At 43.6% G+C, this 23,368-nt stretch overlaps 1 protein-coding gene across 3 annotated transcripts in view; it reads right to left on the bottom strand.

The window, feature by feature from the left end:
* Agbl4 (ATP/GTP binding protein like 4) overlaps window positions 1-23,368 on the bottom strand; it is a 1,180,502-nt gene that overhangs the window by 121,004 nt on the left and 1,036,130 nt on the right. For all 3 annotated transcript variants that reach the window (XM_021199658.2, XM_021199659.1, XM_021199657.1), the window contains exon 7: window positions 6,457-6,546. In XM_021199658.2, the coding sequence (XP_021055317.1) occupies window positions 6,457-6,546 (90 nt within the window). The remainder of the gene's footprint in view (window positions 1-6,456; window positions 6,547-23,368) is intronic.

The raw sequence follows: 23,368 nt of genomic DNA, 5'->3' as shown, positions 1-23,368 counted from the left end.
GATAGATAGATAGATAGATAGATAGATAGATAGATAGATAGATAGATAGATAGATAGATAGATAGATGCATGCTATCACTAGAGAATCACTGTAAGGTTTAAAGCTGGGAAGCCACAGGTTAATTTCAATTCCTAGCTTGGGAGAGCACCCCTAGCTACTGTGTACTGGAGGAAAAGAATAATAGTGGGTGAGAATCAGGCAGCCAGGATGGGTTGATTTGTAGAAGGACCTTGAAGATATAAAGCACTTGGCAGTGAGGAGTCAGGATCTGACATTCTGCTGACCAACAAGGGCTCTGGAGAGACCAAAGCCTAGATCATGAGGATGCAGCCAGTGAATGCGGAGGTGATCTCCACTTTGTTCAAATCAATCAACCCTGTTGGAAATGACTGAGATTAAGCCACAGCTCTAGAAGAATGTGGCCTCAAAATAGAAACCGAGTCTAGAACAACTATCTTTCCTGAGTCTGCGATCTTGAGCTATCAGGGCTTGCCTGTGCTATCCGTTTGACTTCCCTCCAGGCTGAGTGCTCCAGGGAAGAAGGACTGATCTGCTCATTCTGTTGTATTCTTAGGGCTTTGGTGTCTGGCACAGTGATCATGCTTAATAGATGAATGTGAAATGAGCGAAGTCAGACCCTCAATAACAACTCTGCACTCAGTATTTTAACCGATTTGCAATACTTCTGACTCCATTTTACAGTCAGGGAAACAAAGTCAGAGAGTGTGACACCACATATAGGGGCCTAGATGAGATCTATACCTAGTTCTGGTGGCTTTAAACTGGTGCTTTTTCTGTTATGCCAAGATAGAAAGAACCAGATGACTGCTCAAATGTGCTTTAGAGAATTATTTACATCTGTGGGCATAGTTTCCCTCTAGAGAGTTCTGTGTGAGGTTTATTGTTTCTGTTGTCTGTTCAGAGACAGAATCCTGGAATGAGGAGAGCCTAGATCCTCAGCAAGGCAGCAGAGCTATTGCTGGGCCCAGGGTACCACATGCACAACAGAGGCCACTCCAGACCTTCTCTGACTGTGCTAAACCCACACTGCCATCAGTCAAACTCATTGTCCTCGAATTATGGAATCATGGGGTTCACAAAATTTAATTCTTCTGCCTTCATGCTAGGCTCTGCCTACATCACAGATGTAAAGTGAAAGCTCCATTTCTCTTCTGATGTAAGGCTAATTGAACCAGAGACAGAGAATAGAAAGAATAAGGAGGAACAGATGTGGGAATAAAGGCAGAGCCAGGGAAGAACAAATAGTAGAAAATTTTATGTTGTGCTGGGTCTTGATGGCTGGTGGTATTGGTGGCTGAGAAAGGGTGATGTGAGAGCTTGTGTGTATACTTGTACACCCAGTCACATAGATGTATGTATGCCTCTTTGTGTGTGTGTGTATGTGCGTGTGTATGTGCGTGTACAAGCCCTCTTCCTTTCTCTTCTTTTTCTGACAAAGTAATCCTGACAAATTGATTTCTTGAGAGGACCAGTTCTTCATTTACACACACACACACACACACACACACACACACACACACACTAGTTAGTCCTAAGCTGGAGGGAATTTTGGCAGGAAGCAGCAAGTTTCAGGTCAGGAAAGAGACCATTCCCCCACTATCTTGCTAGGTGATGTTCAGTGTGTCCATTCACTTCTCTGGGAAACAGGGGTAGTAGATACCCATACTGAGAGGAATTTCAAACAGGATATTATCCCCAATTTTGAGGTAAAGATACAGAGATTCAGAGAGCAGAAGTCTTAAAGAAGGTACCCTAATGAGCAGGCAGAAGTATTAAGACTCAAACCCAAGTCTGTTTAATTCCAAACCTCAGCCATGTTTACTGCCCTCCACAGTGAGGCATGCCTTCCTGGCAGAAGCATATGTAAATGCTCCTCAATTCTATAAGAGGCTCTGAAGAGGACAGAGAGCTCCTCGTATGGAGATTCCTTTTTGAATTGAGAAAATGTCAACAGTCTCAGGGAGTTTCAGAAGGAGGCACTGCCTCGACCAGGGGTCAGAGACCAAGATCTAGGTCTGATTCTGGTCAACTTTCCAACTTGTAGTAGAGGCTCCAGGTGAAGGGGATTCAGGTCAGGACTTCCCCAGGACAGCAAGGCAGAGCAGGACACAGAGCTCTAGAGCCACTGAGGGCAGGTTCATAGTGAGGGATAGAAAAACCAGGTAATCAATGCTACTCAGAGAGCCTGGAACCTACAAAGTAGTCCATTAATGCTCCCTCGCACATCCCCACTGCTGACATTTCCTTATCTCTATGTTCCAGAGACTGTTCTAGATAGGTGTGGCTGCTAGCTCCAACCATCTTTATATCAATCCCCTGAGGCAGAATTCCTAATGTTCCCCTTTGAGATAATGAAGCTGAAGTACAGGAAGGTTCTGTGACATTCTCAAGGTCACGGTGTAATAAGTGTTTGTGCTGAGATTCAATTTCTCTGTCTACTAAGAGGCCTACTAAGGCTTCACACATCCTGCCACAGGGCAGCATGGGAGCACCCTTGTTCTCTCAAATTGTTCTAAGTACAGAATGAGGAGAGCCTGGACTCACGGGGGCCACAGATGAGGTGGGGTGATGGAAGAGTGACCCATAGTCAGCTTTCTTCCACCACACGGTCTTCAGAAAGCCTAAACTCTGCCATCTTTAACACAACCCATTCCAGATACCTGTGACGACAGAACTCCACTATACTCCCAGAAGCAGGTGCAGTAGCAGCTCACCAGTGAGAACTACGGTCCCAGCCAGATGGAGACAACCAGGCTTCTCAGGTCTGTTTCCTGCTCAAGGTCACTGAGCCAGCAAATGGAGAAGAAAAGAGGATCTCAGCCACTACCCCTCCAGGCATCAGGCCTGCGTTTCCCTGAAGCCAGGGGGACTAGGGAAAGGTAGTAAGCCTCGGACTCTGACTATGGAAAATAAATCTTTAGCTCTACCCTATGGGGCTTGACTCGGGCTGTCCCCATGGAATACAAACCCAAAGTAGGCAGAAAAGCAGGGGTAATGATGCCTGCCTTGTTCTGCCCCAAGAAAAGATGAATTGCTGTATGTCTCAAGGGACAGATGCTGAGGAAGGGAAAAGGCAGAGAGCTAAACCCGGAGGTGGATTCCATTGTTATGAATGAGTGGTGGTATTACCTCAAGTAAGCTACCTTAGGTCTCAGAGCCTCCGCATCCCTGCCTGAAAAGTATACACCAGCTGTGGGGTGGTCATAATTCTGTGTTCTTCCAGATACAAAACTCAACCTTCTAACATCTCTCTGCCTCAAGTGGAACAGGGGAGCACGTACAGGCAGGGGATCTGGCCCGACCCAAGGTCAAAGCCCCTCTTTACTACTTCCTGGCTGCGTGACCTTGAGCACTTTCTGAACTCAGTTTTAGCAACCCAGAGCCAACACAGCTTTTGTTTCTCACAGCAGGCTCAGATAATGAACAGGATAATATGGCTTTACAGATGTGGAAAGTGCCCATTGGAGAGCCAGTCTTAAACCTTAAATAGCTCATGCTTAAATGGGAAAGACATGTGCATAGATGACATAATGAATCGGAGTAGTAAAGGGTTTTTATTGACGATGCTAATTTTCAGATCTCCAATGTAAGCAGAAAGCAGAGGGCTGGAGGGAACGTGTTATGGAGGTCCACAGTGGGGCACTTAAACTGTAAAAGGCAGGAAGTGTTTGCAAAGTGTCAAAGACGTGACTTCCAAGGCAGAGGAGTAGTGGGGGCAAGGACTAGGTGATAGAAGACTACCCCTCTGCAGTTAATGTGTGTAGGGTCGCATTGTTATAAGGATGAGACCAGAGAACGTAGCAAGAGCCAGACCCTAGTGGGCTGTGGACACCATACTGGGGAGGCCGGAGCTTATCTTGAGAAAACAGTGAGCAGGCACTCATGAAGTCTCCCAAGAAGCAAATATGTATCTGAAAGCCTCCAGGTCAGCACTTAGTGCACCAAGTCAGTGCCATTCTAGATTCTCGTTCAGGAAAGGGAGCACCCTAGGTTCTCTTTTGTAAAATGGGATGGTAACCTTCTGTGTCACTCACAGATATGGTGGGCACCGGGCTTTGATTTCCCAGAGACGAAGATCTTAATGGCAAGACTCACTGCCTTTTTGCAAGCAAGGGCAAAGCAGTTTCCTTCCATCAGCTGGGGGAACAGATCTGCTGCCAAGTTTAGTAACTGACAGATGGTTTGGAGTAAAGGGGTAGGCAGACCCGGGAGAACCTGGGGAAGGTTATTGCAAGGACAGTGCTGGGGGGCCAAAAGTGAGAATGTGAAGGAGTAAGCTGTAGTGACTGGGGCCCAGCCATGCCACTGGACAAGCTGCTGGACCCTGAGCCAGTCACATCCTCTCTTGAGACTCCGTTTCATCAGAAAAAGAGAGGGAGGCAATCGTACGTAAACAACATGGGAAGAATGCGATCAGGAAAATGAAACCCACATTTATATGCACAGTGCTTGAGAGTTTGCAAAGTAGATTACTACTTCATCTTCTCAGGGTTCCCATGGGAGCGGGGAGGTGGCACCTGTCAAGTGCCTGCTATGTGCTAGGCATAAGACTAGGTGTTGTGTTTACATTCATCTCCTGCCAGCTTCTTAATGCTGTCCTGGATAGTTCTGTTAGCTTTGTTTTACATTTGAGGGAACTGATGCAGGGTTGTAAGGAGGTAGTCTGGCCAATATGTGACCACAGGGTTGTCTGAATCAAAGTCTCTGTATACTTTACCACATCCCATTGTCCTTGTATGACCTTCAGAATTTTCTAAAACCCCCTCTAGCTACCTGCTCATCTAGAGATCGAAACGAGACAAATGATTTCCCGAAATTTCAGTTTCCTCATGTCAAAACATAGCTAATGTTAATTTCTGTCACATAGAAAATTAATATAATTACAATAAACTACAGCTAAAATATATGAAATGTTTAGAATAGTATTTAGTACATGTACAATGTACTACTTTTCATGAGAGGTACAAATGAAACTGAGCATGGGGACACAGCTACTGTGGAGACTGAAGCTGAAGGACTGCAAACTTGAGGCCTTACTGGCCTAGGTAGTAAGTTCAAGGCCAGTCCCAGCAACTTAAAGAGGTCCTGTCTCAAACTAAACCTTTCTTTTAAAGGCTTAAGGCTGAAACTAGGTGGTAGAGTGTTTGCCTTGCATAGGTAAGGCCCTGTGTTTGATCCCCAATTCTTTGAACAAAAGAATGCAATATTGGCAAGAATGTGAGATGGTAAGGCTGGTGGCATCATAAAGTTGAATATTCCTAAGAAAAATTGGGGGGAATCCAGTAGAGCTGAGGATGCACATAGCCTATGACCCAGCAATTGTATGTCTGTGTCGTTCACCCTAGGTTAAGAGTTTATATGTGCACACTGGTGATGTGAATAAGATATTTGTCCACACACACATTACAGTGTAAGAATATTTGAAGTAGCATTGTTTTCAAGAAAAAAAAATATATTGTAAACAACTTAATTATTCATCACCAGGGCAATAGACAAGTAAATTGAGCTACAGATAGATATGGAATATAATACAGTGAGGAAAAGCATGCGAACTGGGGCATTACTCACCCACATGGACATCAAGCAGAAAGCAAGCCTCGGTGGATATAGAATGATGGCAGTTGTGCAAAGGTCAGGAACAGAAAAACTAAGACATACATTGTTTAAGGATGCTCATGAATACAGTTAAACTTAAGGATGGAAATGACAAACCACAAAAATCAAGGTCATGGTTATCTGCAGAAGGGAGGGAGGATGGGTCACTGAATTGAAAACAAGTGGGTAATGTCTGCAACTGCAAAGGAGTGGGTAATTGTCTGCTTCTTAAACTGCTGGGTTCCATACACTCATTGTGTGATTTATAGATTATTTATTGACTATATCCACATTTGTGATGATACCTGATTAATTACCTTCTATAGATGAAATATTTGGCAATACATTTAAATGCAATTACAATGCATAATCCACCAAAGCAGAGAAATTATCTTACTGTTGGGTATCTGAGGCAAACAGTTCCTCTTTCATATAGGTATTTTGTAAAATGTTGTTAAGTGAATGACCAAAATTAAGTGAGTGAATTGACAATATCCCCATTTCATAATCCCTCTACCCCAATACACATCTAGCTTGGGCCAGACTTGCTACCAATTGCTCAGGACAAATAAAGCTGGAGAGTGTAGGTGATCTCATTGTCATTCTTCATATAAAACAATGAGATAATTTCCCTCAGTCCCTCTTGATCACTTATCCACCCATCCAGTCATCTGTTCTTCCATGAGTACACTCATTAATAAGCATTTATCAAGTAAAAACTGAGTGGATGTCAGCCTGAGAACTGAGGTGAGCTGCCATGTAAGAAAAAGACTTTGCCTGTAACCTCACTGTCTTGAAGGTCATCACAGTACAGGACATTCATGAGGTCCCAAGCTTACCTTGGCACACAAATGAAGATGGTGTTTCCCCTGGGTGGACTCGCCCTGTGATGAATATCACCTTCTTGTCTGACCCTTCTCGGAGATTCTCTGTAAGAAATAAGTGGAAGGTCACCATGGATAGCAAGCTGAGAGGAGACATCGCTATGTGGAAAGCAGACGCTGAGGAATAGGCTGGATGGATGCTTTATTTTTATCTTTGTTTTAATCATTGGATTAGAACCATTAAGGACCAGTCATTGTTTACTAATTATCTCTCCATCTATTTAATATTAAAAGACTGTACTCCTTTTTCTTTAGAATATTACACTAATATATAATATTTACAACCATCTGAGAAAGCCATCAGTGATATTGAATCCCAAGACCACGGACTTTGCCTCTAGGCAGTTGTATATCTTTCTGAGTTTCAGTGTTCTTAACTATACATGAGAATAATATACCTGCTTAATTTGGTTGTGATAATATAACAAGGCTACACATTACACAGTACTAAACAAACATCTAGTAAATAATGGAATAAAAAGGTAGCTATTTATAGTAATAATTGTAGCATCTGCCATTTAATTAACCTGCTTTTTGCCAGATATATTTTATACATATTTATAATCTTTAGAGCAATGAGTAGTTCATGCTCCTGTTCTAGAGGCAGAGATTAAATTCCTTCAAAGTTATGTAATGTGTTCAAGGTCATATAGTTAATAAGTGATAACATATGAGATTAGATTTCAGGCTTTTGTTTTGGTAGTAAAGAAGTAAGAGGGACCAGATTCCTTTTACACTGAACACCTAGAAAATTAGGTCTTTGCATGTGGCTTAATAGTAGAACTCTGGTCTAGCACATGTAAGGCCCTGGGTTTGACTCCTAGCATTGGAAAAATAACAAGAAAACATCTAAAAACTAAGTAAAATATACAGAACAACCACTTTTAGATGTTGAATAAGAGACTAGAGGCAGTACCAGAATACCCATGAGGAAAGGAGACAAATGAGGTGTGCCTCACGGTTGCCCTGTCTTTTTTTATTTTTTGTTTTTTGGATGGTCTATCACACAATGAAGACAAGCGTATGTTATCCTGAGCATACCATAGAAGTCTCACTGAGATTAAAGGTTAGCAGGTAGCTATTGTGAAGAGGCTCAGAAAATTCCAATAGAGAAAAGGAGTTCCCGAAATCTATAAGAAGCCCTCTTGAGTCTTTGTTAGATCCCAAACTTTGTGTTTATATAGGGTGAAGCTTCAAGTTATAATTTTGATCTAGAGTGTGTTGAAGACTTAGCCCCAGGCCTATGTTGCCTTTGGAAGATAGGAGACCCTTAAGCCTACAGTAAGGCCTAGGGAAGACAAGTTGGGTTTTTTAAGGATGTGTTTTTTAATGTTAGGGTACCAGACCCAAACTCTCTATGCTTTGTCCCCTAGCTTTCATGAAGCAGTACAGAAATGTTTGAGCTTCTGACTCCAAAGAATATGTTCTTTTTGATTATGCAGGAAGAGTGAGAACTCAAAAAGGCTTAGTGGTAGGACTAAATTACTCTAGACAAATCATAACAAGGCTGTAAAACCATCGGAAAAGAACAAAACTGAGGAAAAAGAAACTTAACTGCTTGATATATGGAGCCCAACTCTTAGAAAAGGAAGACAACAAAATTCAGACACTCAGCAATGTATATACTGTATGGAAGTATAGGATCTGAATCAAACTGTTATATCTTTCTGCTGCTACAGAAATTTAGCCTGTATAATAAAGCTCAACCATCATAAAAAGTATTTTATATATATATATATATATATATATATATATATATATATATATATATGGAAGGGATACTCAGCTATTAGTAGAAGGGTTGATTGTCACACAACACAACAGAGCAACAACCAGAAGGAAATTTAGGAAGAAACAGGAAAAAATTGATTAAAGGAGCCCTATCTGTGTTAGAGGATGGAGAGAGGGCACATAAATAATCAACCAGCATGCTCTTAAAATGCTGGCAATAGGTCATTTTTAATGAGGCTCATCATCACAGCAGATACACTAATCTCAGGCATAAGAAATAAAAGTATTGACTCTTGCAGGCAAAGAGATGGCTCATCAGTTAACAGCAGGGTCTGGGCTTGGTTACTAGCTTTCACATGTTGAAATGAATACCAGTTGTAACTCTAGTCCTAGAGGATTCTATGCCCTCTTGGGGCTCCTGCAGGCCCTGCATGAGTAGGCTGCACATATATACAGCAGGTAAAACTCCTATACACATAAAAAATAATATAAAACAAAAAACCCAACCCCCCACAAAAAAATCTATTGTCCTAAAGCTGGGTGTGGTGGTATACACCTTTAATCGCAGCACTCAGAAGACAGAAGGATGGATGTCTATGAGTTCAAATGCAGCCTGATCTATGTAGTAAGTTCTGGGACTGCCAGGGTACATAGAGCAACCCTTCCTCAAAACAAAACGAAACGAAACGAAACAAAAATAAACAAATAAATTAATAAAAATTTTGTCTTAAAGACTTGTGGTTTGTTTGGTCCACTGGGGTGACCAGCAAGCACACGGGGCTTTCAACTCGCTGGAAGTCAGCAGAAACATATCGGACCATTGTACATGAGAACTATTTATCCTTGCTTGACATTTTTGAGGAGAGAAAATACATTTATATCCTCAAAGAAGAGTTAAATGCTTGTACACTTCCTGAACAGAATATAAACTAGTACAGGGAGAAAAATGATGTCTACTGGTAAATATCTAATATTTTTCCCACGAGCCTGTTTGGAATGGGTACCCAGAAACTGATTGCTAAATTAATAAATGAAAATAGCTGTATAGATATTTATATTTATAGATATAAAGAAGTTTCGACACAGGTCATTTCATTTAAATCATCATGGTGCTCTTGTGACAATAGGTGTGCTCACGACACAGGTAAGAGGTCTGCAGCCCACAGAAGGAACGGTCACGCTCAAGGTCAGGCTGCTAGCAGTTAAACCTCATCCTGAGCCAGAGGCCTTTCTTTACCCTGTCTGCCTTCTGGATCCACTAACATTATACAGTCCTGCATCTGCTGCATTTCCATCTGCAATGTACACAAGAGACTTTGGTTTCATTTTTTATTGCTGATGGAAATTGAACTACTGTCTTAGTATTTATATTGCTTTTTCACTTAAAAAGGTTTAATTCCCCACCCCACACACTTTTAAAAATTGTTACCTAATACTGACCCCATCTATCCCAACAGTCCAGAAATGATGAATAACATTACTGAGGCCCTCAGTGAAGGCTAACTTTATAGATGCCTCCCCTGACCCAGTAGCAACTCAATTGCATTCTACATTTCTGCTGACCACGGGGAAAGACAAACCAGGCATTCTATTTGCACACTAATTTTACTGAGCCCCTGTGACTTCATAAAATGATAACATGGGGCTAATAAAAATCAAGCCTCTCTGGCACTAATATAAGCAAATGTTGATGCAGGCAGGTAACAAATTGCTTTGTCATTTAGGAGGCCATAAAAGAGCATTATAATCATCTTTAGGCAAAATGGATGGGTCGCCTTTGCTTAGCTTTTTGCTTTCATTTGCAAAATCAATTTAAGGTAATGTAGCAACTCTGAGGTGGTGTGACATGGGGCTGTCCTCATCCTTCCTGTCACCAAATCCCCAGACTCATGTATACAAAGACAATTAAACATATTCTTGGTTGAGGCAGCAGGGATGAAGAAGAATGTGTCTTGAACAAAGCCAAGATGGAACAGAATGAAAAAAAATGAGAACAAGAATAATCCACAGGGGATCGTGAAAACAGAGAATGCAAGGAGACCATCATGTTCAAGGATAAAAGAACACAGCATCCCTAACTCACATGTACATGTACACATATGCATGCATGTGAACACATGAAGACACATGAGTACACACTCCCATGCAGAGAGAGAGTGAGAGAGAGAGAGAGAGAGAGACAGAGACAGAGACAGAGACAGAAAGACATGAAGAGAGGGTGGGCTTGTCATTATAGCCCATAATACTCCCAAACCCTTATTCATAAGATTGGATACCCAATCTAGTGACCAAGTACTAGTGATTATTTATTTCATTTTACAGAAAAATAAAGCCCAAAAGATTTAGTGGCCTAACCTTGTCTTTATAGCTAATGACTAAGTGGCAAAGCCAGATCCTAACTCAGGAAAAAACTGTGTTCCTAATCTCCATGCTACCCTATAAAAGACATTAACCCAATTCCATTCTGAGAGCAGTTAGGTAATATTTAATGGCTATCTATTCTGTGTCAAATATTTTACATGCCTAATCACATTTGATTATCACAGTCACCCAATGGAGCATCTTCCTATTATTTTATTATTTCATCCCTTTCTTATAGGTTAGGAAATCAAGATCTAGAAACATTGTCTTGACTAAATTTGCAAATGTGGGAGCCAGTATTAGAACTGAGGTATCTATGAATCTCTCATAAGTAGTTCTTAACTGCTACATTGGATTGACTCTTGGAGGTCAAATAGGGTTCTTGGGTTGATTTCATTATTATGACCATTGATTTGTTGCTATTGCCTTGGTTTCAGATTTTTCAAGAGAGTATCATGGTATAGACCAAAGCTGGCTTAGAACTCTCCAGATAGTCCAAATTTCCTGTTCTCCTGCCTTGGCCTTCCAAGTGCTGGGTTATAGATGTGTGCCACCATGCCCAGGCCCCATCAATTCTTTGTTAATCTCTACTTGCAAGATGTGATTTTTAGTTTCAGAGTGCACTAGGCTGAAACAGTTACATCTAAAAATGGAAATACCAGCTGTCTATTGAGTCTTTGGGGTGGACCCTAACAGACTTTGTGAGGCACTGTGACAGGAAACTTGGTAAGGTTACATGAGTTCAGAAACCCTGGCACCTCATACATGAGGACCATGGGCATTTCACCTACCCTGGACCAGATTCCTGGCCTAGAACAGGTGACCACAGCTCTCCACATAAAGGAAGTGACTAAGAACGTGACTAGTAGTCACATAGCTCAAAACAGAGTTCTCTGTGCTAATGAAGTATCTAGATGGGCCCTGAGGGTTTAAGCCAATAAGGTTTCCTTTACAGACATTTCTTTCTGCAAAAAAGTATTTAATCTCTGGTCTACCCTGAGGAAGTAGTATGCACCTGTTCTCCCTGATAAACAATCAATAAATAGTTTGGAGCCAAGGACTATCTCTCATAATCAAGAGCTGTTGTTGGGGGAAGCCTTCATTACCCAGCCCCCTCTATTCCTGACTCCCCATGATTTCCGGCAGTGTCTGGATGCCCAGGTGTTAAGGAACCTTCGGTTGTAGGTTCATCCTCCCAGGCCCATTGGGCCCCCTCTGTTCTGGACTCTATGTGGTTTCCAATGGTGACTGGACACCCGGGAGTTAGGGGACCCCAGCTTAGGCCTCAGTCTGAGTTGATTCTCACTCAGGCTAAGGTCCCCAGCTTAGGCTGCATTTTCCCACCCTCTGAATGGTGTATTGTCACTTCCTGAAAGCCCAGCACACGATGGCAGCTATGAGGAAAAGTGCAGTCTAGCATCCTTAATTTTGTCTGTCAAGCAGAATTCACACACCCTGGTGGTGAGGAGGAACACAGAATATGGAGCCTGAAGAGGCTATCTCATCTGGCCAGGCAGGACTTCCAGTGGAGGGATGGGGACACCAACCCACCCACAAAACCTTTGAACCAATATTTGTACTATCTACAAGAAGTAGAGGGATAAAGATGGAGCAGAGTTTAAGGGAATGGCCAACCAATGACTAACCCAACTTGAGACCCATTCCGCAGGAGAGAGCCAACCGCTGACACTATTAGTGATATTTTGCTATTCTTGCAGACAGGAGCCTAGCATAACTGTCTTCTGAGAGACTTCATCCAGCAGCTGATGGAAACAGACTCAGAAACCTACAGCCAAATAACCAGTAAAACTTGGGAAATCTTGTAGAAGAATGGGAGGAAGGAATGAGGGAGCTTGATAGTCAAGGATAAGATGTACAGAGGAAACTAACTTGGGGCTATGGGGCTCACAGTGATTGAACCACCAACCAAAGAGTATGCACGGGCTGGACTTTTTACACATATACAGCAGATGTGCAGTTTGGTCCTCATGTGGGCCTCCTAATAACTGGAACAAGGGACTGTCTCTGATTCTCTTGTAGGCCTTTGGATCCCTTTCACATAGCTGGACTGCCTTGTCTGGCCTCAGTGGGAGAAGGATGCACTTAGACCTGGTGTGACTTGAAGTACCATAGTGGGTAGGTATAAATCCAGGTCGCTCCTTCTCTGAAGAGAAGGGGAGGTGGGAGGTGTAAAGGTGGGGCTTGGAGGAGAGAAGGGAGGGGGCTGTGATCAGGCTATAAAGTGAATAAATAAATTAATGGAGAAAAATGGAACACTATAATGAAACAATACGTACTTTAATACTTGGCTGTAAAAAGACCATGGTATTGGGTATGCTTGCTTACTCTTAAACCACTCACTTCTTGGGAAACCAGATGTGATGTCACAAACATGCTTAAGTAGACCATAGAGAGGATCACATGGTGAGAATAGCCAAGAGGAACTTATGTCTGAGTACATTTGGAAGGATATTTTAGTCTCAGGTGACTATAGCCTTGACTAAAACCTCCCTGTTTTCTCACAAGAGAACCCCAGCTGGAATGACCCACTAAATGTTCCCATATTGTTGACCCACAGAAACTGAGAGAATAAATGCTTGTCTTAAGTCATGTTAGCAAAAGCCTTGCCAGTCCATCCTGCAGCCTTCAATGTGGGCTTTCTATAATGCCCAGAGAAACATGCCACTCCCTCTGCTTAAGGCTTCATCAACTTTCTGTTGTCTTCAGCACAAGTCCAGCTTCATTGACCTGGCTCTCATCTCTGGCACATAATGGCCACAGGCTCTGACCTCAGTTAACCCTAGCGGTCTTCCACTCACGGCATGCTCTCACACATATCCACTCTGGGCACATGTTTTCTTCCCTGCCTTGAATGCCAGCCTCTGTCGAGTCTGTCTGGGTTCCTCCTACTCAGCCTTCAAGATTCAATTTGGAAGCACCTGCTCTGAGAAGGAAAAGGAAGGAAACTTAAGTTCACCAGGGACTTACTTGGCTCTGTCTTCTTTGGTGTTAATGGTTAATGTTGTATTTTATCTGATTTTATCAGCACAATACATGTCAGGCTGAAGGTAATGTGAAAATATCACTGTTGGTGACAATGAAAATAGAACAGGAGCAGAGATTCACAGTAAGAACATGAACAAGGTGCAGAATTGTTTCCGTGTAATTCTATGAGAGAATGTAGGTGTGGGAGGCATGCATCCAGCTTTCTTGGAGAAAGTGGCAAGACAGTAAATACATTCAGGCAACCATGTGACTCTATTTAATCTGAGACACTCAGGGGTAGCTCAGCTGTGCTGCCTAGAAGCTGATTTCTGCAGGAGAGAAGAGCTGGAGGAGGGAGAGTGGAACACCGAGCTTCCCTGGGTTCTGAGTCTTTGGACAAACTCCCTCTTATGAACCTGAGTTCTCCCAAGTGTAAAATGGGAGTGATATCTAGGTCACAAGACAAGCCTCAAATAAGTGGCTTCATGTCTGTTTTTAAGTGATGTTTCCCATAATAACAGGTGCTATTCATTGAGTGACAAGCACAGGATGGGGGTCATCAGCAACATAGCCACCTTTAACTATATAATTTTGCTATGGGGCACTGAGCTGGGCTAGTAGCAGCATCCATCCATACCCTCCCTTCTCCCCCAACAACTGACGATAAAAGAAAAAAAAATCCTCAGATAGTATCACTAAATGCACCATGTTTCCTTGGAGGCAAAACTGGACCTGGTTGAGAACCAATCCCTTATAAGAATTCAAGAGGAAATAATCAAGTAACATTCTATGGACTGCACAGACTGAACTGACTTATACATGACTTTAAGCAGTGCCTTGGGAGCTCTGGGCTGAAGGGTCATTCCCAGTGAAGGAGGCAAGAGAGCTAACTCTGCTCTCATGGGATGTCCCATGTGGCAGGGGCAGGACCTTGCTGCAGGTTGAGCATTTGTTCCAAGGAGAGTCTCAGGTATGAGCTGTCAGCCACCAGTACCCTGGGGACTGAGGGCCTGAATAACACACATAGGCAAGGTGGTTGGGCAGATGAGGCAGAACTGAGACCCTAAAGACATGAATGTCGAGGGCCACGGCCCTTCTTTTACTGTTAAATTTAACACATGCTGACCACATGTCAGGCCTTGAGTTGGTCCCCGAGGACATAGACATTAGATACTGTCCTTATCAATATGGAGCTCACCTACCAGGGAAGGATGTTCAAGCCTAGCTCTGGGGTTATGAACTTGTATTAGAGAGCAGGAAAGCTCAATTCGAGTCAGGCTGTGTGCACTTACATGACCTTGAATTCTTTTATTTCATGCCCTGAAACCTGCGCATACTATGGGTCTTGACTTCATAAGGACCTTGTAAGAATGAAATAAAATGGTCCATCAGGTCTATGCCCAAAACCTGATGACCTCTAAGTGTTCAAATCTGATGCCCGGCAACTAGACCATTTGATCCAGCTGCCTCGTCTTACAAGGGTGAAGGCTGAAGTCAGTGGGCAATCCATGACAAGACAGCCAGGATTTAGCCTGTTTTCTTCACAGTGTGTATGCTCAGCCCCTGGTACACAGTAGAGACTTGATAAATAACGCTTTAGATAGTTGTAGAACGGGCCCTGCCTTTTGGTTGAGTGACTTGTCAGCACTCAGTGCTCAGCTTTTGGGGGCTCCCACTCCAGGCCCGAGGGAATTCCTGGCCAGAATCAGTTGCAGGCTTATTTGTAAATGTAAATTGAATCACACTGTGTACCCTTTAGCAACAAGGGCAAAGAAAACAGTTTCCCAGGGAAAAGAGGGCCAGGGGATGTGAGAGCTAGGATGAAAGTGGAAGACAATGCGTTCTAATCAAACTTGATAAATATGTAAATTAAAGCAGCTAAACAGTTGGCTTTGACAAATGACTTCTCGGTAATGGATTTTTCCACAGAGAAAGGCGAGAGTTCAGCCTGCCTGTTAGTCACAGTAAGAGCCCTCTCTTGCTTTCTCAGCAGTGTGGGGGATGGGACAGCTCCTGAGGTGCTCTGTGGCTCAGGAGGGAATAGCTTCTTTTGTGATTTTAGGAGTAGATGCCATTCCTAAGTATCAGCTAGCTGCTGGGCACTGCTGCCATCAGCCCAGCAGGAGAGGTGAGAGCCCCTGTCCCTTAAATGAAAAGTCAGAAAAGGGCCACCCTCATCAGACTCCAGAGCCTAAGGTCATCTCATGATCAAAGCAACCTTTGGTCAACATATATTCAGTCCTTCTGATGCTCTTACTGTAAGAGTGTCTTACTTAGTCTTAAGGTTGTTGTTGGTTTTTTTTTTTTTTTCTTCCCCTCCCAGGACCTGGCAGCATGGAAATGTTTAGAAAGGTCTATGCTCTAGCTCACTCACTATGCAGATTCAGCAGACCTCTCCTTTTGCCTTCATTCAGTTGATTCCAGCTACCAAGTAAGTCACATGACTGAAGGTTCAGCGCGGAGCTTCTCAGCCCTGCATAAGACAATCATCTTCTTAAGAGGTTGATTTTGGAGCTGGAGATATTCTGTGTTAATAATGAACCTGAGTAACTGTGATGACAGCTGACAGGCAGGTGAGAGGAAAAGGTGAACAGCAGGTTTGGAGCAGTGCTGTGTTGTCAAGCACATCAAATCCTCTGTGGTCCAAGTCTCCCTGGGCTCCTAGGAACTGCACTGCAAGGCTAAACACATTGTCCGGGAAAACTTGGGTAGCAAGAGTTAGTGTTAGGAGTTTATTTTCCTGTGTGTATGTGTGTGGCATGCATTTATCTGTGTTCACATGTATGTGTGCATATGTATGTGCCTCTCTCTCTCTCTCTCTCTCTCTGTGTGTGTGTGTGTGTGTATGTATGTGTGTGTGTGTGTGTGTGTGTGTGTGTGTGTCTTCCTTCATTGCTCCACTGTATTCATTGAGGCAGGGTCTCTCCCTGAACCAGAAGTTTGTCTACATAGCCAGCTTGCTCAGGGAATCTCTTATCTCTATCTCCAGTGCAGTTAGACTTATAGGGTGCCGCCACACCCATCCAGCCTTTACATGGGTTCTGCAGATTCAAAGGCGAGTCTTCACACTCATAGAGAAAGAATTTTTATCCACCCAGCTATCTCCCCAGCTCAGAGTTGGAATCAGGTTCGGCTCTTCCTATCCATCTCTGAAGATCTATTTTCTGAAACCTTGACCGAGAAAAGTTCATTCTCCAGCCATGCTACATTAAAAGAGACATCACCCTGGACCTCATGTGTGCAGGCACACACATGCATCTGCTTCTCACCCAGACGTCTACAAATACCTGAATTTTTATAGAAAGTGTTACAAGAATGGAAGTGCAGACAGAAATTCAAGTTCAATGGTTTACAGCCTTGGAAAGACACTATTAATATAATTTCCCCAAGCAGAGAAGCAATATATGTGAGCGCTCCAGTGCTTGAGGAGAAGTTTAGAGGAGGGCAAGAAGTAACACGATCCCTGCTGGAGCAGATCTGCCTGCCTGATGCTGGAGGAATTTAGATTTGAGGAGTGTTCTCTCTGTCCTATTGAGATCTTCATTGACTTGTATAAAAATACTACTTTCGATCTCAAATCCCCACTGGCATCTTTATATAAGCACAGAAAATGCTACTGGGCTTTGGAGATTTCATTTAATGAAGGAAAAGTATTTCTATTAAAGAGTATAATTTTTTTTCTCTCTCTCAACACAACATCTTCAGAGGAGCGAGGGAGACAGAGTTGTTCTGGGCTCTAAGAAAATAAACCAGCCTATGCTTTGTGCAGCACAGGAGGAGGAGGAGCAGACTATAGACAGAGAGAATCACAGTGGCCAGAAAAGCAAAGGTCCGGAATAGACAGAAGTGGGAAGATTGCTAAAAGTCCAGCCCCCTGTGCCTCTGACTTTCCAGGTCAAGAGCACTGTTATGCCCACTGGGGAATTGTTCCTGTTTCCCCTCCCCTGACACTGCCTGGTCCCTTGCCCATGTACTACAGCAGTTTGTGAGACCCTCCTCCCTCCTGCAATCCATTTCTAAGACTACGTTCTGGCTGGCCAGGCAATTGTGGGGTTGGGTGGGGGCTTGCTTTGAATAAATAGGGGCTAACCAGGCTTCTCTCTTTCCCCATGTAGTGATCTCTTGGTCACCTCCCACTCATACTTCTTTCTTTTCTCTTCTCTGCTCTTCGTGGCTCCATTAAGAACATTAGCTGTATTAGAACGGGGGTGGGGGAATTCCTTTTTAGCTGCTGTGAACCCAAGTATAAAACAGCAGCCGTCATATGCACATACTGACTCCATATTAATGGAGTCAGCAGATTATAGCCAAAGGTTGCTGAAAGGAATGAGCTAGGGAGGGGCAGCATCAAGGGACCTCAGCGGTTGGAGAGAGAGCAAATCATAGGAGGATATGTAGCTAGTTGATAGCAAGAAGAAGAGCCAGGCCCTAGAAAGTCCTATGAGTGCTGTAGCCTGAGTTCTCCCTGGCCCTAGGCTCTCGGTTAACTCTAAGAAGGCAAATATACGGTTGGAGGGGGGATATAAGCAAACCTTTAGTGTATCCATAACCCAGTATGGCTTAATCATTCCCCAACTATATGGAAACTCTAAGAAAGTGCCTTCTGAGTACCTCAGTCTCTTCTCCAGTAAGATGAGAGTAATAGCAATATGCATGCTATTGTGTATTGTGAGAGCTAAATTGGCTAACACACCAAAAACCAACAGTGCTTGTCCCATGGTAAACCCTCAGTGAACCTTGGCTGTCAGCAGGCATTTCTTGAGCTCCTAAACATTCCCAACCTGGGAAGATGCCCCCATGCCATCAGTAACAGCCTCTTTCTCCCTTCGTTCCTCAGCAATCCCTGTTGCAGCAATTTCTGGCAGGAGAAGAGTCATTTGCTTCCCCCTCCCCACCCCCCTTTCTCCTTTGGTGACTCTGAGTTTATGGGGCAGAAGCTGTCTTCTCCTTCATCTTTTCCTGGCATTCATTTCCTTTGTCTGAGACAGAGAAGGGCATTTTGACACCGTTGTTTTGATGTGAGAGTTTTGAAATGACTACATTTAAATGTAAAATTTGGTTTTGAAAATTACCAGGTACTGTGTGAAACAGACCCTTACACCCACTGCATGGCTGAAGTCACTGTTCTTCATCTTGCCAATTCTTCACTGTCCTAGTCTCCTGCACTCCCGGCCCTGACCCCTACAGCCTGCCATGGAGGAGTTCTGGTCCTTGCCTTCTTCTCATCTCTCTTTCTGGCACAGGGGCTCAGAGAGGTCTTGCTAGGGTAAGAATTGCTGACCTGAAATGTCTCCCTGGCATATTATTTGGTAATGATTTTTTTAAGCCAACAATGTAATGGTTTGTTTTCTCAGCTGTGTCAAAATGTCCCTGTATCAAAATAGTTATGCTGGAGCAGCTGGCCGAGACAAAAGGGCCATGTCGGTATGATATGAACTTTGCACAAGAAACCACCTTGCACAGGGCAAGCCTAAATCACACTTCTAATGCACAATAGTGGGGGTTGATTAATAAACAATCAGCTACACTCGATGCCAACTCTCCCTGTGGTAATAACTTTGGGTTCCAGGGAGGATGTTTCTATTGCTGTAAGGATCCCAGGTGTTAAGGATGCTGCTGATATCATACAATGTCATAGGTGATGAGTAGACCTGAGTGAAGTCTAATTGACAGCAAGATTCCAAGAGGCAAGTGGCTTGACTAAGGTCTCCTAGTAAAGTTAGTTTTGCGTTAAATCGGGAACTTGGCACTGCTTCTAACTTTTAACTAAAATAGAGTTATATTATTTTCTACTTCCTCCCCTCCTTCCAACCTCTCCCATGCTCCCCTCTATCAAACTCACTTATTATTGATACATATGTACTATAAACAGAGGCTACTCAGTCCATTTAGTTAATTATATGCATATTGTTAAGGGCTGACCACTTGAGATTGCATGAACATTTAGAGCACTTATCCCTCTCTCTCTCAACTGTTTTTAGTTGTCTATAGATCTTCATCTATGGATAAGGCCCTGTGAGATTCTCCCCATTAGCATGTCAGCTGGTGTTGTCATTATTGGGGTCTTGTTTAAACTGTCATGTTATTGATCGGTCATTTCTAGAAGACACCATCTTGCTGCAGACTTTCTAGTCCTATGGTTCTTACAATCCTTCTACCCCCTCTTCCAGTGTGCCCCGAGCCCAAGGCATAGGAGTCCTGTCATGGATGTGGCAGGTGGATCTAGGCAACCCCAGTCACTTGTTCTCTGCATTTTTGACTGGTGGTTGCTTTATGCAATGGTTGCCATGTTCTGCAACAGCAAAGGTTCTTTGATAAGGACCGAGAGCACTTATAGGGCGGCTTCAGAAAAGCATCTAGAATGCAGGTAGGAATTATACTGACTTAGGAAAATGACAGTAGTAGGTTCTCCTCTGAGGTCTGTGACTATTGGTTGTTGTCTGTGTTTACATTGCAAAACCATGGTTTCCCTAATACTCAGTGGGCCCTATGTCCAGTTAGACAGCAATTGGTTACTGTCAAGATATTAGTGCCATTACTGCACCTTTAGGGATATCTTGCCATGCTAGTCAGTGTTATAGCTCACAGGTGTCAGTACTAAGTAGGACTATTAATGTTCTCCTCCTTGGCAGCTTGTATAGCACCATCCTGTATTATTAAAGTCAGTCCTTGGGCAGGAGGCTTCGGAGTCAGATCCAGCTCAGTTCATCCAAGTCATGTGGACAAGTACATGGTATCTTGACCAATAGGGACTCACCTCCAACTTTTAGAAACACCTATGTTGTACTGGATCTTGACCATTTTCATCCTGTTCCCTGAATTCTGGATCTTGGTGTTACTACTGGGTTCATAGCTCAAATTTTGCAGAACACAGCAGAAACCACAGCATAATTCTAGAGCCTGCTATCAAACATGGGCTTAGCTAAGACTTGTGTAAAAGAAGCATGCATGCACATGCACACACACACACACACACACACACAGATGTATAAACATATGTAAATATTGATACCCATAAGGTTATCATTTATAGGTACTATGACTTGGGGGAGGGACTCAAGAAAATGATCTTCCAGTGTTCAGTCACTGTAAAGAACCATATCAACTGCTTCCTGAGGCCAGGTACTGGGTCTGGTTTCATCATCTCTAGTGAAAAACATAAAACAAGATGGTCCCTCCCTCAGTTCCCTCTAGTTGTTACAGCACAACACAGGAAGACCTCAGAAGTGGTCAGATTGGTCAGAACAGTGAAGAACATGAGGATGAATAGACAAGAAATCATGCTTTAATCAAGCAGACAATTTCCCACTATTGTCCCTTCCTAGAAACAGGAAAAAACGTACTTAGGATAATGGGGTGCTGCTTTTCCAGGGCACTCACACACAGAGCAGACCTATTGGATTTAAAGCAGAAATATAAGCCATGTACATGAGGCGATGGAGAAAGGTATTGTTCAAAGGAAGAGGATTAATGTATTTGCTATGAGAATAACACACACACATTCTAGGCCTGGGGGCAGGGAAGCATTGTAGTTCAGCTCTTTCTGTGTTCCAGGCACGTGTGACAAGCACAGTCTGAGATGAAGGCTCCACCCTGCATTCAGAGCAATGAAGTTCCCGTTCCATCCTGCCATCAGGTTAGCCTGAGTAATGGACCTCAGGCCACACAGCTGGCGAACATCTGTGCCAGGGTGGGAACCAGGAAGCCTGACCCAAATCCTGCATTCTTTTCCTTCCATCTGTCCCTTCCTCAGACCTATATGTCCTTGGAATGTCACAGTCGTAGTAAAAAGCTAGGGGAAGGGGAGGGCTGGTAGTAGCTACAATCCAGACACAGATTCACTCCTAGATATTAGAAGATCCCCCTCCATCTGTTGGAGTCATTGATGTGGCAGATCCCCCTCAGTTCTAAAAAGAAGTATCAAAGCTGACCTTTTGAGTGCTAGTATGTAAGTATAGCAAAACAGAGTGGGAACTGTCAAGCTACCAGGAGAGACTAGGCCCCTAGGACATGGCTCTTAGCTGATCCCTTGAAGACACACAAATGAAGCCAGTGATCAGGTGGCAAAAAGGGTGCTAGGTCAGGAGTTCTGAGGGACCTGGTCTGTCTGTGTTAGAACAGGGCAGCCTGGTAGTACAAGAATAGCCAGGTCTGCTCCGTGTATCCAGCACCTAGGGACTGGTTACTTGCCAGGTGGCTATGCTGGTCGGCCACAGCCATGGAACCTGCTTTAACTCATCCCTTGTTCCCTTCACTCCTGCCCAGTGTCTCCTGATGATACTCACTCACCTTTCTCTTCAGTGCTTACTTGAGCCTGTCACACATCTGACAGAGACCAGGCTGGGAGTTACAAAAGGGTCAAATTGCCCCAGCAGGACACATCCTTCACTCCAGGGATTGAGATGAGAACATTACCAATCAGGGAAAAAAGAAGAATAAAAAAACCTAAAAACTCTTCCCCTCAATTTCCATTCCTATGACCTGCCATGTACTGGCCCTAAGCACTTCAGGTGGCAAGATGACAATCACAATCCTCATCTCTGGCAACTTGTCAACCTGACACCAGGTGGCATTGTGACCACTGAAAACAGGCTTGTTCTTTAGATGTGAGGGCTGAAAAAAGTCCATAGACAGAGAGTTAAGTAAAGGCAGTATGGGGTTGATGGCAGATACCAAGCTGGACAGCCCAGAGCAGCTAAGAGTGTCTCCAAGCCTCAAGGCTGTAACCTTGACTACACCCTGCTGCAGGGTAAGCTGGCCCTGGAAGACTGAGATCACTGAGTGTGTCTGCCTTTCCAGCAACTACCTCAAGGAGGTAGGGGGTGGAGACTTCCTTCTGAATGGAGCTAATGTGGCAGCCACAAACTATGAATGGCCACTTGCTTACCCATCTTCAGCAAGCCCACATTCTTCACCCACACATTCCTCTGAAGTGTCCTTTCAAAGTCCTTCTCTTTAAGGCAAGTGTAGGAGTTCCAGGCATCCATTTGCATTTTCAATTCTAGAAATCATTAATATTTTAAAACAGCCAGCACTAAGGCTTATTAACCCATTTACATACAGTCTCTACCTGTTACTGTTAGAGGGAATCTTTCTACATGAGAGCTAATTGAACATGGGATGATCCCCTAGCTTCTGTAGAAGCTCTGCTGCTAACCTCCACACTTCTCAGTTTAGTTGAGATGTATATATACAGGCAATAAGAATTCTGAGTAAAGGGAGGAAGGAAGAAAGGATGGAAGGAAGGGAGGGAGGGAGGAAGGAAGGAAGGAAGGAAGGAAGGAAGGAAGGAAGGAAGGAAGGAAGGGAGGAGATCTTTGGCCCAGGATCAAGTATCTCAGAGAAGGCTCCTGAATAGAGAGTGTAGGATACTCAGAGGATCTGTGCTTAGACAGTAGTCCTTGTGGCCACTAATTGAGGTTAAGACCCACGGTCTTGGAGTCAGTCAAGCCTAGAATAAAATCCCAGATCTTATACCACTAATTGTGGGGCAAAAAATTATGCCTGGAATTATCCGAGATGTTTGGGGTGTCGGGGTGAAGGTGGCTAGACAGGTATAGGTTGGTAGGGATTGCTTAGTATAACCAGGCCAAGGTGGAGGCAATCTCATTGTATGTCCGAAACTGTGACCTGCTCGGTTGTTCTTGTCTCCCCTCCCACTCACATGTCTTTGCATTCATCAGTGTGAACAAGTCCCTTGAATTTTTACAACCACACTCTCTGGAGGCTCAGTCACCCCTCATCACATAGAACAATAAGGGAGTTAAGATGAACCAGGAGCTGATCCCCA

This window comes from Mus pahari, chromosome 6, assembly GCF_900095145.1.
Source record: "Mus pahari chromosome 6, PAHARI_EIJ_v1.1, whole genome shotgun sequence".
In the NCBI taxonomy this organism is placed as follows: domain Eukaryota; kingdom Metazoa; phylum Chordata; class Mammalia; order Rodentia; family Muridae; genus Mus; species Mus pahari.
Note: the sequence above shows the minus strand (reverse complement) of the source record. Positions and strands in the feature narration are given on the sequence as shown.